Here is a 15271-nt window from a genome sequence, read left to right on the forward strand (position 1 = left end):
TCTTTAACTACTTAAGACTGAACTGAATTAAATGCAGAAGGGACTCAGAAGAGGATTATGGGATCTGCAGTCTAATAAGTACCACGGACGAGGAAGAATGTGACATGGTTTAATAACAAGGGATGTTTGACATGTGTTCTTTCATTGATAAGTTGTGCTCTCCGAAGTCAGGTGGTCTCTGCACGACAAGGCAGCCGGGCGTGTTATGAATAATTATATTAACATCTGAAGAATAATTTTTTAAGGGCAGCTTTAAAGTCTGTCGTCTCATGCTGGTCTTGCCAGCACCAGTCAATGCTAAGACGAGTTTAAACCCCCTCATAGTACGGCTTCCTTCTTTGCCTTCCCAGTTCTGATCTGTTTTGTTTGCCTCTCTTCTGCCGTTTTAGCAGTCTGAGCTGTTCACATCTGAAATGAATGAGGTGTTGTTATTTGAACAGGGTTATAACCCCTACCCCCTTTAAGAAAGGTCTTTCTTTAGAGACTCCAAAACCTCATTTCATTATTTTCCTCAAGAAGATAAAAGAAATTATGTTATTCAATTGTTTATTAATAGTATCAGCTACTTAGTGCAAGCTGCATTTTAATTTAAAATAACTGCTACTGCCTGTGTTTATGTTTTGTTTTCAGTATAAGTGCTCAAGGCACATGGTATGTACCACTTCAGCATCCTCAGAGTAGCACCATTGTCAAACAGATTAAATGAGTGAGGGGTACATTTTTTTCTAAATTACATACTATCCCATTCACACTGATCTCATTTTAATAACTGTCTTTCTGCATTACGTTTGTCCAGTTTGATTTTAAGATTTCATTTCTCCACTTTGTTGCTTGCTTTTTTCCCATATTGTGAATCCCCAGTGTTATCATCTGCTTATGAAGTGCCAGCGCTGTGCTCACATGCTTTTAGAAACATGATTCACTTATTCCTCTAGCGACCCTTTGAAGTGGATGTTGGTATTTTTACAGATGACGAAACTGAGGCACACAGTTCAGTAGCTTATCTGAGGTCTCTCTTCCTCACCATCCTTTACTGAGAAACTTTTCACTCAAGCGAAACTCATCAGAAAACTGACTCTAAGCATCATATTCCTGAAGGCCACGGGGACTTCATAGAAGAAAAGGAGCCCCTTCCACTTCCAAGGCACCCTTTCTTCGGTCCTGAAGCTTTCCTTCCCTCCACCCATTGTTTCCCTAAGATTATCACCTTGTGTCCTGACATCCATCGGGTTTTTTTGTTCTGCCCTCGCCAAGTTGGTATCTTCTGGACTGACTCTGTGAACCCAACAGATCTGGGACATATTTTGTGGATGTTTTTGGTTTAGTTTTAGTCAGAAACTAAAATCATGCTGTAAAGCAGAAGTTACGTGTGAGCGTAATATAATTCTTTCTTATGTCTTAAATCATGGTCGTTTAAGAAACACATCATTTATTCATAAAGAAAACAAAGTTTGAATTCAGCCTCCTAAACTTCTCTATTAGCCAGCCTCTTAGCAAATACAGTACATCACTCGTTTCTATAGCACGTGTCAGTCTAACCTTTCTGACCTTACAAGGCATAGAGGAGAAAATACAAACTCATAGTCACTTTGACTTTGCTGAGATGTCACAACTGGTAAGTAGAATTCTTCCTAGAACCAGGTTTTACTGATCATTAGTTCAGTACTTTTCCACTGCACAGTTTTGAGTGTTTGGTTGAAAACCCTATTAGAGAAGAAAATTTTGAGTGTACTTTTTTTTAAAATAAACTACACTTTCTTGAATTAATTCCTACTTTGAAATAGTATATATAATTCATATATTCATTTCACTTAAAAATACACTCGGCGCATCCCTGCCCCCGCCTTCTTCTCCCCACACAGAGACAACCGGGCGATCATTGTGTTGATGGCGAGTGAGGTCCAGCGTGTGCCTCCTCCTCACCTGGGTTTCTGCCCTGTTGTGTGTGTCTTTGCCAGCGGAGCATTCTCTTTTCTGGCCGTATCCAAGGTGGCCATTTAGTTTTTAACTTAAATGGGTGCTAAGCTCAGTCACAGAAAATTTTTTAAAGCTCATTTGCCATATATATATATATATATATATATATATATATATATATATATATATTATACACACACACACACACACACACACACACACACACACACACACGCACACACATATATATATATATATATAAATTAAAGATACCCCAGTGGTAGTATGTAGTTACATCGCATTACCAGCTACTTTCCAGAGCAGTAATTTAGAAACTTAAGAATATTGTTGCCATTCATGATGCCAAATGCCTCAAATAAGTTGCCTCAATCGATGGCTACTGATTTTAAAAAGTTAAAACGTGTCAGCTTCAGCGCTTCCATCCCAGATTTAAAATGTATTTTCCAGGGCAAATTTCAGTTTGTAAGTATTTGCAAACTAATATAATTAGTACAGTGTAGAAAAGTGATAAACTTGTGTAAAATGAAGGCCTTTCTGCCACTAACAAGCAGAAGAGAGTGTACATGTCCCTCTTACCTGCTATTTCCATTTAATTTTAATTAAATTAGTTTTATAAATACTGTTCTTGTCAAAAACATTTCAAGTAATCATTTCAAACAAAAAGGAGAACTTTGTGCTTTTAAACTGTGGCTTTGTTCCTAACCTATTTTTAAATCATAAAATAATGTAAAATTGCATTTATAATGTATTTTATCCATACCAGCAGATTTTCCTGAAACTCAGTTGAGTGCGTTTTAGCATTATAAAACTGGAAAGAAAAAATGATCACAGTTAATACAATGTGTGAGTTGTACTTAATGCAAGTGGGGCTTGCATGCTCAGTTTTGATGAGCCTCCTTGGTCACAGCACAAACCTTAACCCCTCAGTCCTGCAGAGAGTGGAAGAGACCATATGTTCTCTACATATGGAGCTGTTCTTGCTAAATAGATGAGGCCTTCTCACTAAAATATATTTATTAATGAATCCAAAAAATAATTAAAAACCCTGAATATATGCATATTCTTTCTGAGGTACAGATTTTTCATTTTATTTTGACTCCCAGAAAATTATATTATTAGAGTCCTGGTTTCACCACGAACTGTGAAGAATAGCATTGGCCTTTCTAGAGTTCTTAAAAGAGCTGTTCTTAGAGCCGTCACACAAAAATAATTATCTTTGGTGTTTGAAAAAAAAACAAACAAAAAAAACAGGGCAAGCTCCAAGTGAAGGGAGGAGAGTGGGGGGTAGAGAGGATGGATTCAAGCTTGAATAGCTGTGAGAAGAATGCATTACCCAGTGAGCCCAGCTTTGGGCTTTTCCCCCTAAGACCTAGGAAGTGAAATTCATATGCTGATCAGTTATAGCTGCTTTAGCAAATTTAAAGTTTGCTTATAATTCCTCCCAACATCTGTAATGGCCCCAAAGCTTCTAATGCTAAAATATACTGGAGAATTTTGCTACTGTTTATTCTTTGTAATGACTGTTCTATAAAATGGAAGTTGAGGAAAATGCCTCAAGAAAGTTATGTCATACATGGTGATTGCTTTTAGAGGGTAAATCTTTGCTACATTATTTATGTGACAGTTTTAGATTGTTATGATTTAATACATCATACCTGTTGTTTTGTATCTGCAAAGTTAAAATAGGCACTTGAAGACAATTAAAACATTTCTTTTGACCATAATCTGGGCCAGCAAACTGGGTTATAATAGCTGTTGAATCTGTGTTCCCATGTAAACTGTACACCAAATGCCAGTCAGCCCATGCCAATTAGTGCTCATGTTGCTAGGTCACCGTGGTCAATTGAAAGCTGCATCAATAGAACTTGAAAAGGTTTCCTCCTGATCAGACCTTCTGACATATTGAGCAGAATAATGGATGGGAAAAAACAGCCAAGTCCCCTACCCTAGATTCAGAATACTCAGCAGTAAGAATTCATTTGCAGTGTGCAATTAACTAGAAAGAATGGACTCCAAGAACCAGCCTGGACATTTTTAAAAATAAAGCCTCATTCTCCTGTCTTGTACATGTTTACTCTTTGGAGAAGATCTTTTTTTTTTTTTTTTTTTTTTTTGCGGTACGCGGGCCTCTCACTGTTGTGGCCTCTCCCGTTGCGGAGCGCAGGCTCAGCGGCCATGGCTCATGGGCGCAGCCGCTCCGCAGCATGTAGGATCTTCCTGGACCGGGGCATGAACCCGTGTCCCCTGCATTGGCAGGCAGACTCTCAACTACTGCGCCACCAGGGAAGCCCTGGATAGCATCTTAAAATGTAGCCAACTTGGTGATCTTGGGTCCAAAATTTTAAGTGACTAAAAGGAAACTTGACAGTTGAAGGTGAACAAAAATTTTTTTAAGTCAGACCTTTCTGATTCAATTGAGTTTAAACATCCTTTTAAATAAATGCTGATACTTCCTGAAACATGTTAAACTACATTCACTGTGAGGGACATAAAGGCCACTCTGATACTACATATCCCCTACGACAAATCCAGGCAGATTGGATTGTCCTCAGATTTGGAGATGACGATACCTGCCAGGTTTTAGCCTTCTGACTTTTAATGCAAACATGATGCTTTTCCACAGAGGCGTTGGGGCCGAACCTCTGCTGCCATGGAACCGGATGCTCCAAACCCCAAACGCAGCCTTCCAGCCAAACCAGTACCAGATGCTCGCCGGGCCGGGCGGGTATGCACCCAGACGTGACGATCGCGGCGGGAGACAGGTGATGCAGCGGGGGCTGTGGCATGGAAAGCTTACTGCTCACTCTGAATTGAACCGTGCCTCTTGGGACTCCATGGTTTGGTTTGGTTTTGGTTTTCTTAAACATCTGTGGATAAGTTACTGATAGAGTAGCTCAGTCGAACTTGGATCCCTCATTAAAAATGTATACGGGGTGAGTATCTGCCTCACTAAATAGGTTATCCTTTGATGATGCTGAAGAATTTTCAGACCAAAAGCCCCTTTAATCACAGCAATCTGATATTTAGCACAAATATGGTCCATCACCAAAGCATTATCCTTAGGGTATTTATCCATAGGGTATTGCTTTTTAGTTTCATAGAAACTAGATCTCTCAAAATAAATGGTAATGTTCTAGAAGCTGAAAGTAATATTTCACCTTTTCAGCCGTTATCTTTATTCCTCTTGGGAGTCTTCTGTCTTGATTCATCTGTTCTCTGTCTGCATGGAAAGAAATCTTTCCTATCTAATTTCCCACTTTTTTTTTTTAACTAAATTTAAACAGCTATACATTGAGTGAGTATAATAATTCCTAGACACATTCAGTAAGTGTAAGCTTTATTCCCTTCTCTTTATAGCATCCACTTTTAGCAACATATAAGCCTGAGGTCTGTTTGCCTCAGTCTGTTTGTCCCCCAGCCATTTGACACCCTGGCCAGTATTTACATGCTCTTCAATCAAACGCTTGCCAGAGAACAGGATCTGAATGCAGTGATTCAGAGTGTGTGCTATTCCTGGAGTTGGCACCTGTGGTGATGCGAAGTGGTTTTTAAATTGCTTACCTGGTGTCGCCTACAGCCTTTTGCAGTGCTTCGAATATTAATTTTCTAACTCAGGTTCTTGCCATGTGTCCCTTTGTTCTGACAGCTGAGAAAAATCTTCTGCCAGCTAAGAAAAATCTTTTTTTCCACACTTTTTTGGTGTATTCTTACAGGTCTCAGTTCACTTTACAAGAAAGTAATCATCTTGTCTTTTGAGAGAATTTTGTTACCGTTCTTTAGAATCAGTTTGTAGAATATGACTTTGCACACTCTCAGCCCGAGATCTCTACAGATGCTATCGGTAGGTTCAGTAGATGGAGACTGTTTATGCTGCTAGTGTCGAGGGGACACTGGGCAACCTAAATGATGAATATTTTGGAAAGGAAGGCACACTTGCAACTAGAAGAAGCTCTGGAGGAAGTTTAGTCCAGTCACCTCATTTTCCAAGTCAGGAGTCGAAAGCTTAACCCTCCTGCCTTTGGGTTGGGCAGCAGAGCTGGGGACGCCTGTGACTTCTGACCCCAGTTCAGCGCCTCCCCTGCCTCCTTTAGGGGAGCGCGTCCCTTTAAAGGAGCTTTTTGCTGTTACACGAGGTAAAATTCTTATTCACTTAGGAGATGCAAACCGTTTGTACATTATAATTCCTTTAGGACCTTTTGGAAATAAATTTCTTTCTTAGTCTTTTTTTCTGTGGAGATTTTTTTAAAATTAAATCAGAATTTTGAAGCGCTATTAAATTTAGAAGTTTATTGTTAAAAGCAGTAAAATTATGACTTCATTATATTTTTAGTGGAGTTTATATGACTAAACAAGTCCTTAGCCTACATTATGACCTTGAAGGACTACACATATTCATGTTATAATTTAAACTAGTGAAGTGCTCTGAGTGGCAACATGGGGAAGGGGGTCCATTTCAGAATCCTCCGTAGAAAGGGAATTGTGATGGGAGACACATCACATTTACCTTCAGGTTGTACAGAAATGTTATTTGCAAGCATATTAGGAACTGTTAGGAATACTGCCAGTAATTGATTATGTAATAACCTAATGTGGTACACTATTATTTATAGCTAAACAAACAAAAAACCCTAAAATTAATAGTTCATTAGGCCTCAACTGATGCAGCAAGCTCCTGCCTTTGTTAAGCAAAATGACTTTCCTAGTATATAATATGTGTGAAGATGATGTGGGCACCTTACCACAGTGTGGCTTGAATTACGAGCTGGGGAGGGGGTGGTAGGGAGAACTGAGAATGACAAGTGCTATACACAAGACACTTAACTATCCTTCATTTGTGTGCATTTTAAGGAATTTTTCAAGCGCTTGTTAAGGCTTGTTTGGTTAGTTGTCAGTGAGCATCTATGCTGATGTCCCACTTTGCATGCAGCTTTCTGTGAAGCTGCAGACCAAAAGTACCCGTTTATGGAGACCTTCCATGTGATATACCTGTAAGACATATTCACCTTCTTTATAGTGTGTTTTTCCACAGAGAAGTAAGATTAGTTTCTTTGCAGGAGTGTTAATCCAGAAGATAAACTCTTTCTTTTGCTCTTTTTTTCCAGGGATATCCCAGAGAAGGAAGGAAATACCCTTTGCCACCACCTTCAGGAAGATACAGTTGGAATTAGGCTTTTGTAAAGCTTTCCCAAATCCTTTCATCATTCTACAGTTTTATGCTATTTGTGGAAAGATTTCTTTCTCAAGTAGTAGTTTTTAATAAAACTACAGTACTTTGTGTATTTCTTTTAACTGTGTATATTTCTACTGATCCGATCTCACTGTTTATGTTGCTTTCCAAAGATGTGTGTTGCATAATACAGTGGATCTGAATTTATTATTGCTTGTAAAACACATTTGACGGAACAGGAATACTGGTTTTTCATTATGTTCAAAAATCAAACCAGCTGTGGATTTCAAAACACAGTGTATTCTAGATCATCTAAGATCCATGCTGATTTTTAATGCAAAATTAGGTATGAACTCTTGAGCTGGAACTCTCAGCCAACTTAGAGTGTATATTGTTCAGTATTTCTTTGGGAACATTTCATTAATGTACTTGTCATATGGAAATTTCTGGACTTTAGTAAAAAAAAAACAAAACTTAAAACTCTGGTCTCTTGTTTTTCTTTTACAGTATTTAAACTTTGAAAATCTTGGCCAAGCATGTGTTTTTTTGTGTGTTTTTTAATCAGTATATCAGAAAACAATTTATTTCTACAATTAGATGTCAAAAGAAAATGAAGAAGTAGATTTTAAGAGGATATGGTCAGCAAGACAACCCAACCAACCCATGTATGTGTCTGCTACTGATCTGGCAAATTATAAAATCTTCATGAGAATAAATTATTTACATTTTACAAATTTCATGTAGATTTATACTGCAGTTTTAAGGACTAGTTTTATATCTCTAAGAAAAGTTGAAAAATTCCGGGGAGTGGTGATGAGTGAAATAGGTGAGAGGGATTGAGGTACAAACTTCCAGCTACAAAATAAATGAGTCATGGGATGGAATGTACAACATGGGGAATATAATCAATAATATTATTTTTGTGGTGACAGATGGTAACTAGACTTATTGTGGTGATCATTTCATAGTGTATAGAAATATCGAATCATTTTATGCACCTGGAAGTAACACAGTGGTGTAGGTCAGTTGTACTTAAGCTGAAAAAACACTCCACAGAACCCAATGGGAGGGCAGAAAGAAAGAAAACTTAAAGTTTAATTCCTAGCTAAATTGCCTATGTTCCTTGGCAAGTTTTTGCATTATTTCACAATAGATTTCAACTTGTACTTATTTTTTTCTTGCTACTAAGCACACTATAGTTCCTTACATTTATGCCTGCAGTTCACGTGCAGCACTTCCATATGCATTTTCATTGCCACAACCAACCCAGACACACGTATGAAGACTTGTTGCCTTGTTTCCACCTTTCCATTCTAGCCTCAGATTGTAAAGTAAGGTTTCTCTCTGACTTTCTGACCTGGGACATTCTTGCTTTAGTATTCTACAAAGGCACACTTGTTAATCTTAAATCTATTCAGAAAAAGTCCCACCTTAACCTTGGATAGGAAGGTATTTTGAAGCTATTGAGTTCATTGCTGATGATGGGTGAATAGAGCAGGGTCCTTTATTGTTGAGATAAAGAGTCTCTCTGCTGGGAATTAACACAAGCATTATATATTACTTCACAATACATTAAAGTGGGAATAATACCTTCTGTTAGATTTCTCTATCTTCCAAATACTGAAAATGTATAGCGCCTAAATCAGTACTGCATACTCCAAAGGAGTCCACATACATGTCTTACTTAGTGTACAGAGCTTCGTAAGTACCCCATACCCACACTTCTGCAGAACCTGTATTTTCTCAGATCTTTAAATTTGGTCTAGTTTTTAATTTTGTTTTAAGCTATCATGAGCGTGTCTAAAATAATTGTTTCTGATTTGGCTCTTTCACCATTACATGTAACGGATCAAAACAAGTTTGAAAATTAATGTTTAAAGTGTTCTGAAGACACCTAAGCAAAAAGCCTGATGGAAAAATTAAGCCGGCTAGAGTCCCACTAGCGGGTGGTGAGACCTCGCTTCCTTCCCTCTCCTTACTCTGCATCTCTTTCTAACTCCCAGAAAAATGCCCTGTTATTTTAACAAGTAAACGCTTTTTAGAACTTTAAATGGCATGTTTAAAGCTATAACTATCCCCTCCATATTCGGGTGTAAAGTCAACGGGTCAATTTTATGTAATTAACTCCATTGTAGTATGTTTACGTAGGGCCAAGTTTTTTCAGGGTCTCATTAAAGATTTTTAAGAATCTTAGAACCTGAAAACAGCCCGACTTCATCGCGGCGCTAAGAGCCCGTGGTGAGCAGCTGTCCTCCGTAGGGTCCAGTGAGGCAAAGCCTTAGAGCCCACGGCCATCCATCGAAAGTGCTGTCCGGCCGCCGTGTAGCGTCGGGGAGGCAGGCGGGGAGATGACCGGCAGGCAGAGCTAGAGCCAGGGCCGGCCGGGCGGGCTCGGGGGGAGCTCGGCGGGGGCGGGGACGCCCGCGGCCCCGGGGCTCAGGGGGCCCGGCATCCTGGCCCGGATCCCCGGGCGGCCCCCGCGCCGCAGCTTCTCCGCCAGCCCAGCGTCGTCTCAGCTCCGCACGCGTTCGAATACTGGGACCTGGAAGGAAAGAACGGAAAGGGTCTTCTCCCGAGGCTGCTGATTTAAGCTCCAAGCCTGAACGTAAACGAATTTCGCTTTGCTTCGAAATTAGAATGTAGACATTCTCCGAAGTCACCTGGACGCCCGGTTCGCAGGTTCGCAGGCGGCTTGCGGCCCCTGCCGCATCCGACTCGTCGGCGCCGCTTCCCGCCCCCAGGGCGGCCTGGAGCCGACCCACCGGCTGCGTGCCCGCGAGCGACGGCTCTGCTACTTCTAACCGGGAAAAAAGTAAAACTAATCAAGTAGCAAACGCCCCACTCGGGGTGAAGTGAATGCCTGCGTTGCTTGTTGTCTGACACCGTACACATGCAAGAGGGCCAAAGAGGAACATGCTTTAATTTGTGTGTGTGAAATGGGAATGGAGCTATTCACTACTACAAAATAGCCTGCACAACTTAGACTTGGGCAAATTCATGGTTAAACTTTTATTAGAAATCACTTAAGCAACTACTGAAATTAGAGGTTACATGGAATTTAGAAGCTGAAATAAAAGGCATTTCATTCAACTGCAGGTAAACATTCTAAGGCAAAGACAAATGAAACCAAAACACCTCTTTCAGAAGCTTCCATTTAAGCTTACCTCCAGGCTTAAAAATAATGACATAAAAGTGATCTTAAAATCACAAAGTTATCTTAATACTTACTGGAGAGAGCGAATTCCTGACTTCAAGTCTTCTTTGAATCTTGTCCAGATGCTCACCAGTTCTCACTAGCAGCAAAAGTCTATTTATTTAATTCATTTTTAATAAAATGTATCCTAGTGCCCTGTCCCATTGTATTTGGGCATGGCAAGCAGCAGTTATTTTTAAAAACTGGACTTGAGTAATTAACATACAGGGTTTTATCCACACTTTAGTGTTATATTAAACAGTTGGGCAGTATCATTCATGCTTTAAACTACATCTGAAATTTATACTGCCACTACACAGTGCACTATCTGATGCACAAATTCATAGCTAAAAATCCAATCGATGGGTCTTTATGTGACAATGGTTCACCAGTTTATTCTAAAAGTTTATAAATCATCAGTATTCAATGCAGTTAACAAAGCAAGTCTTTGGAAGGTGCTTGCATTTAGTGAACAGGATTGCATCTCTGATTTGCTTTAAATTGAAAGTAAACAGTCGATAGCAGAATGGAGTTTGAACACAACATCTGTGTTGATAAAAGTCTGATTGACTTACTTGTTCCGACCATTAGGTTTTAGTTCTAAGCAAAGCCTTAAATAGAAGACAACTGGGTTACACACACCATCCCCCCTTCCATATACAAAACACCCTTCCTGTATCCTTCAACATTGCGCTCACACACACATACACACACATACCCCGCTTCAATTTACATCCCAGCACAGATTTCAGAAAAGTACCTGCCATCCCTGCCGTTCCTCTCTGCAACTTTGATTCTGGATCTTGGTTTCTGTGCCTCAATTGGAAAAGATACGTTAGAATGCTGTAAAACTCCAAAACATTTAGGAAAGTGTCACATCTGCAGTTCGCATTTCTGAAACCGAGTTTTACTGTGGCCTCTGCTAAACTTTGGAGGGGCTTTGTTCCACTTAGACCCTGCGCCAGCCCTCCCTCTTGGTCGTGGACACTTATCCTCCTCTTCAGTTAATGAGTTTCACCTAGTCTGGCCGTTTGTGTTTTTATAAAAGATCTGCAAAGCACTAATTGCAAAAGAAGAAAAAAGCTCTTGTTTTGCATTAATCAGAATGTGGAATTCTATAATAAAAGCATTTTCTGTTTTAATGTTTCAAAATCAAACCTTGTCCTAATTTCAGGATGTGCACACATAAACTCAGTAAGTTTCTGGGTGTAGAATGTTAAGCCCTCTGCAGCAATTACTTCTGGCTTGGGTCCTTTACTATTTAAAGGAACATTGAAAGGAAAGAGATACGCCTGTACCAAATACACTTTCAGAAAATATTGTATAAAGAATGCTGTTTCTTCTTAATGGTCTTTTTGATAGAGAGTTCACTTAGTCTAAGGGATTTTTTGTTCCAGAAATTAGCAAGGAAAAAACTGTCCATGAAGATTTATTTTCTTTAAATGTTACTTGGAGCCCTTAGTCCATAAGATATTCTTGCTTTTGTTAAGTATTGGGCTGTAAAAAAAAAAAAATTACAAACCATGTGAACTTTTAAAACATGTTTTCTAGAAGTAAAATTTCAGAATTTGAAGGAATCTGATCAATATAAACAATCATTTTGAAATGTGGCACATCAGTAATAGTTATGCTAGCTTGGCTAATATTCTGAAAGTCAATTTTATTAGTATGCAAAAACCCAAATTGGGAAAATTTCCTTCAGGTGTATTGCACCATTGTCATACTATTTTTTCTGCTTATTTTTTAATGTAAAATGTTTTAAAAATCAGTTATCATTTTACAAAAATGCATTCACAGCCCCTTGATAAAGGCTGATCCCCTTGCTTCTTTAGTGTTTTTTTTTTCCTCTTTGTGGAAGGAACTGGAGTTTTAAATTACTATTATTATTATTTACTATATAAAATAGAGAAAGTGCAACTTTTAAAACACCTTCTTAAAGAATGCACTTTGCACATTCAGAAAAACACCCAAACAATGAAGTTAAATAAAATGTTTCGCTTCAAACTATAATTCTAAAACTTCAAATGTAGAAGAGCTTTAAGGTCTCTGGTAGATGTTTTGGTCATTTATAAATCACGTTTTACCCATGTTAACGTCTTTAATTTTTCTTCATTTCATAAGCTCACGTTCTTCAGCTTTTAGTATTTTTACTCCGCTACCAGTTCTTTAAATCATGAGTCAACTGAGCTGTGTTGTCCCATCATGCCAAGTAGTGTTAAAAAAAAAAAAACCTATACAACTTAGTGAAAAATAAATGACCATTTGACTCTTACCAAAAAAAAAAGTACTTAAGGTTCTTTTAAGTTATATTTAAATATCCTTTTGAAACACAGGAAATATAAATCATCATATTAAAGAGTAAATACATTATTTGTACAAGAAAACACCAACAAAGTCGGTGTGTAACCCCTATTAAGTTCTAAATATGAGAAAATTATAAATATTTTAGTTATTTATTCTTTACATACTGATTACAATTCAGTAAATCACCCTATTCTCTTCTTGACATGCTTTCAAACAGGTTAATTAATTGATGTCTATCTTAGCAATTTTGCTTACTTGTTCTAATGTTTTATCACGGTATTCAAATTAAGATAAGCAAATGCCTTAGAAAGAGTAAATAACATGTCTACAGAAAGACAGGGTGTCATTTATTTTATCCATTCATTGGGGAGACCAGTTTCCATATAAAAAGTAGCTTACAACCCTTCTTTCTTTTGATGAACTGCATATTAGGGAGAAAATCCTCTTTTAGGGTAATATACAAACACTCATTGCCAAATAATGATCGAAACATTTAAAAAACAGCATTAAATTTAAAACGCTGTATCAATTCGTATAAGCAATATTTTGATTAAGTTTATTCCATTTCTGTAAATGGCAATAACTCCTCTGCAATAATGTTGCTATGTGCATGATCCACCTTGAGCTACAATTAAATTTACTTTCCATCAAACATTAATGAAATTGCACTTAAGGGGAGGGGGATTCGAAAATTAATCTCCCAAGGTAAGTTCCACTCCAAGAAGAATTCATTGCTAAAGCTGGGTTGGTTTTTAGAGCAACAAACACCAACGAAGTCTCCAACGTTTAAAACTCTGAGAGCTTTGGTTAGGAACGTGGTGCATATGGACTCGGCCGGCTTTTCACATAATTTAGGAACCTCTGGAAGGAGGAAATGACCACCTCAAAGCCCCCTGGCGCGATGCTCGTGATTCGATCCTGGGGCTGTCGCGTCCCCACCCCCAGTAGAGAGGTTCCGCGCCCGCCCGCCTCCACGACCCGTCCGTTCGTTTGCGAGCTCCGCGTCCGCCGTCGGTCCAAGCCGACCCTCAGGCGTCAGGAGGGACCCCGCCCGGCCCGCGCCGTCACCACGTCCTGCCATAGAGCAGGTTGGCGCCCAGCGCGCCGCCGCCGTAGTCCCCAGCCGCCGCGTCCAGGGCCGCCAGGCCTCCCCCAGGGCCGTGCAGCGCGGGCGGGCTGGGCGACAGCTCCTCCAGCTCGGGCGCGGGCGTCGGCGCGGGCGGTTGCGGGCCGGCCTGGCCGGGCGTCGGCGTGGCCGCGCCGTTCTGGCAGGGCTTGCCGTCCTTGACCAGCACGGGCACGGCCACGCGGCGCGGGGACGGCGGCGGCGGGCCCAGGCCGACCTCCTGCTGCAGCTGCTGCGCCGCCTTGTCCTTGGCCTGCCGCTTCATCTTGTACCGGTGGTTCTGGAACCAGATCTTGACCTGCGTGGGCGTCAGGTGGATCATGCTGGCCAGGTGCTCGCGCTCGGGCGCCGACAAGTACTTCTGCTGCTTGAAGCGCCGCTCCAGCTCGTAGACCTGCGCCTGCGAGAACAGCACGCGGCGCTTCCTCCGCGGCGCCGCCGCCGCCGCCGCCGCAGCCGTATGCAGGGGCGCCAGAGACTTGGCGGCGTCCGCGATGCCCGGTAGCGACCCCATGCTGGCCACGTTCACTCCCGCTGATGGCCCCATGAACCTGGAGACTGGGGAGGGGCCCAAGGGGAATGCCGGTCAGCCGCCACCCAGCTCTCTTCACACCAATGCGGCCGCGACGCCGGCGTGGCCCCGGCGGGTCCCAGGACGCCCCGCGCGCCCAGGGGCCCAGCACCCCCCGCGCGCACAGGGTCCCAGGACGCCCCGCGCGACCCCGGCCGGGTCCCAGCGCCCCCCGCGCGCTCAGGGTCCCAGGACACCCCGCGCGCCCCGGGCCCGGTCCCAGCGCCCCCCGCGCCTCGGACTGTGGCGGGAAAAGTCCGCGCGGTCCGCTGCCCTCCGTCCCGCGCTCCCGGCCCCGCTCACTTGACGAGTAGCGCGGGTCCGGGTTGGCGCCATACCAGCCGGTGGCCGCGGCTGCCGCGCCGCCCCGCATGCCGTCCGTGTAGGCGGGCAGCTCGCCCATGTTGCCCAGGCCGCCGTTGCAGTAGCCGCCCATAGCGCTGTGCGGGAACTGCGGGACGCCGGGCGGCATGTGGTAGGTGGCGGCGGCGGCCGCCGCCGCCGCCGCCGCCGCCGCCGCCGCAGCGTTGTGGCCCGCCATGGTGTGCGGGGGCTGCATGCCCGCCACGGCCGCCGCTTGCGAAGAGGGCCCGGTCGGCGGCGCGCGGTAGGCGGCGGCCGCGGCCCCCAGAGGCACCCCCAGGCCGGGCGGCGCACCGTCCATGGCGCCGCCGAACTTCTTGTAGGTCTCCTCGATGGGGCTCAGGATGTCGGACACGGAGAAGGGCGTCGTGTGCTTGGGGCTCAACGACATGGCTCGGCGGACGGCCAGGTAGGGGGGCCCGGGGCGGGCGCGGGCGGGACGCGGCGGCCGTGGGTCGCCGCCACCTGGGCCGGGGCGGCAGCGCCTGTGACCAGGAGTCGGCGGCGCGTTGAGCCCCCGGAGCTGCGGGATCTGGGGTTTATTTTAGTCCCGCGCCAGGTTTACGACAGACTCGGGGGGCGGAGCAACATCGCAAACGAGCAAACAAT

The 15271-nt window shown here is 42.7% G+C and overlaps 2 protein-coding genes across 2 annotated transcripts in view; one reads left to right on the top strand and one right to left on the bottom strand.

Annotated features, from left to right (window-relative positions):
* Positions 1 to 7585, top strand: part of XRN2 (5'-3' exoribonuclease 2) — a 78627-nt gene extending 71042 nt beyond the window's left edge. Inside the window, exons 29-30 of the mRNA XM_082644911.1 lie at positions 4562 to 4700; positions 7041 to 7585. Of these exons, the coding sequence (XP_082501037.1) occupies positions 4562 to 4700; positions 7041 to 7106 (205 nt within the window). The 3' untranslated portion in view covers positions 7107 to 7585. The remainder of the gene's footprint in view (positions 1 to 4561; positions 4701 to 7040) is intronic.
* A 6081-nt stretch (positions 7586 to 13666) lies between these two features.
* On the bottom strand, positions 13667 to 15053 carry NKX2-4 (NK2 homeobox 4; the record flags this gene model as incomplete). Its single annotated transcript, XM_082644611.1, has 2 exons — positions 13667 to 14286; positions 14603 to 15053. The coding sequence occupies 2 exons, from the start codon at positions 15051 to 15053 to the stop codon at positions 13667 to 13669; spliced, it is 1071 nt and encodes a 356-aa protein (XP_082500737.1).
* Positions 15054 to 15271: the final 218 nt, after the last annotated feature.

Source organism: Mesoplodon mirus (assembly GCF_964341445.2).
Source record: "Mesoplodon mirus genome assembly, chromosome: 15".
Taxonomy (NCBI): domain Eukaryota; kingdom Metazoa; phylum Chordata; class Mammalia; order Artiodactyla; family Ziphiidae; genus Mesoplodon; species Mesoplodon mirus.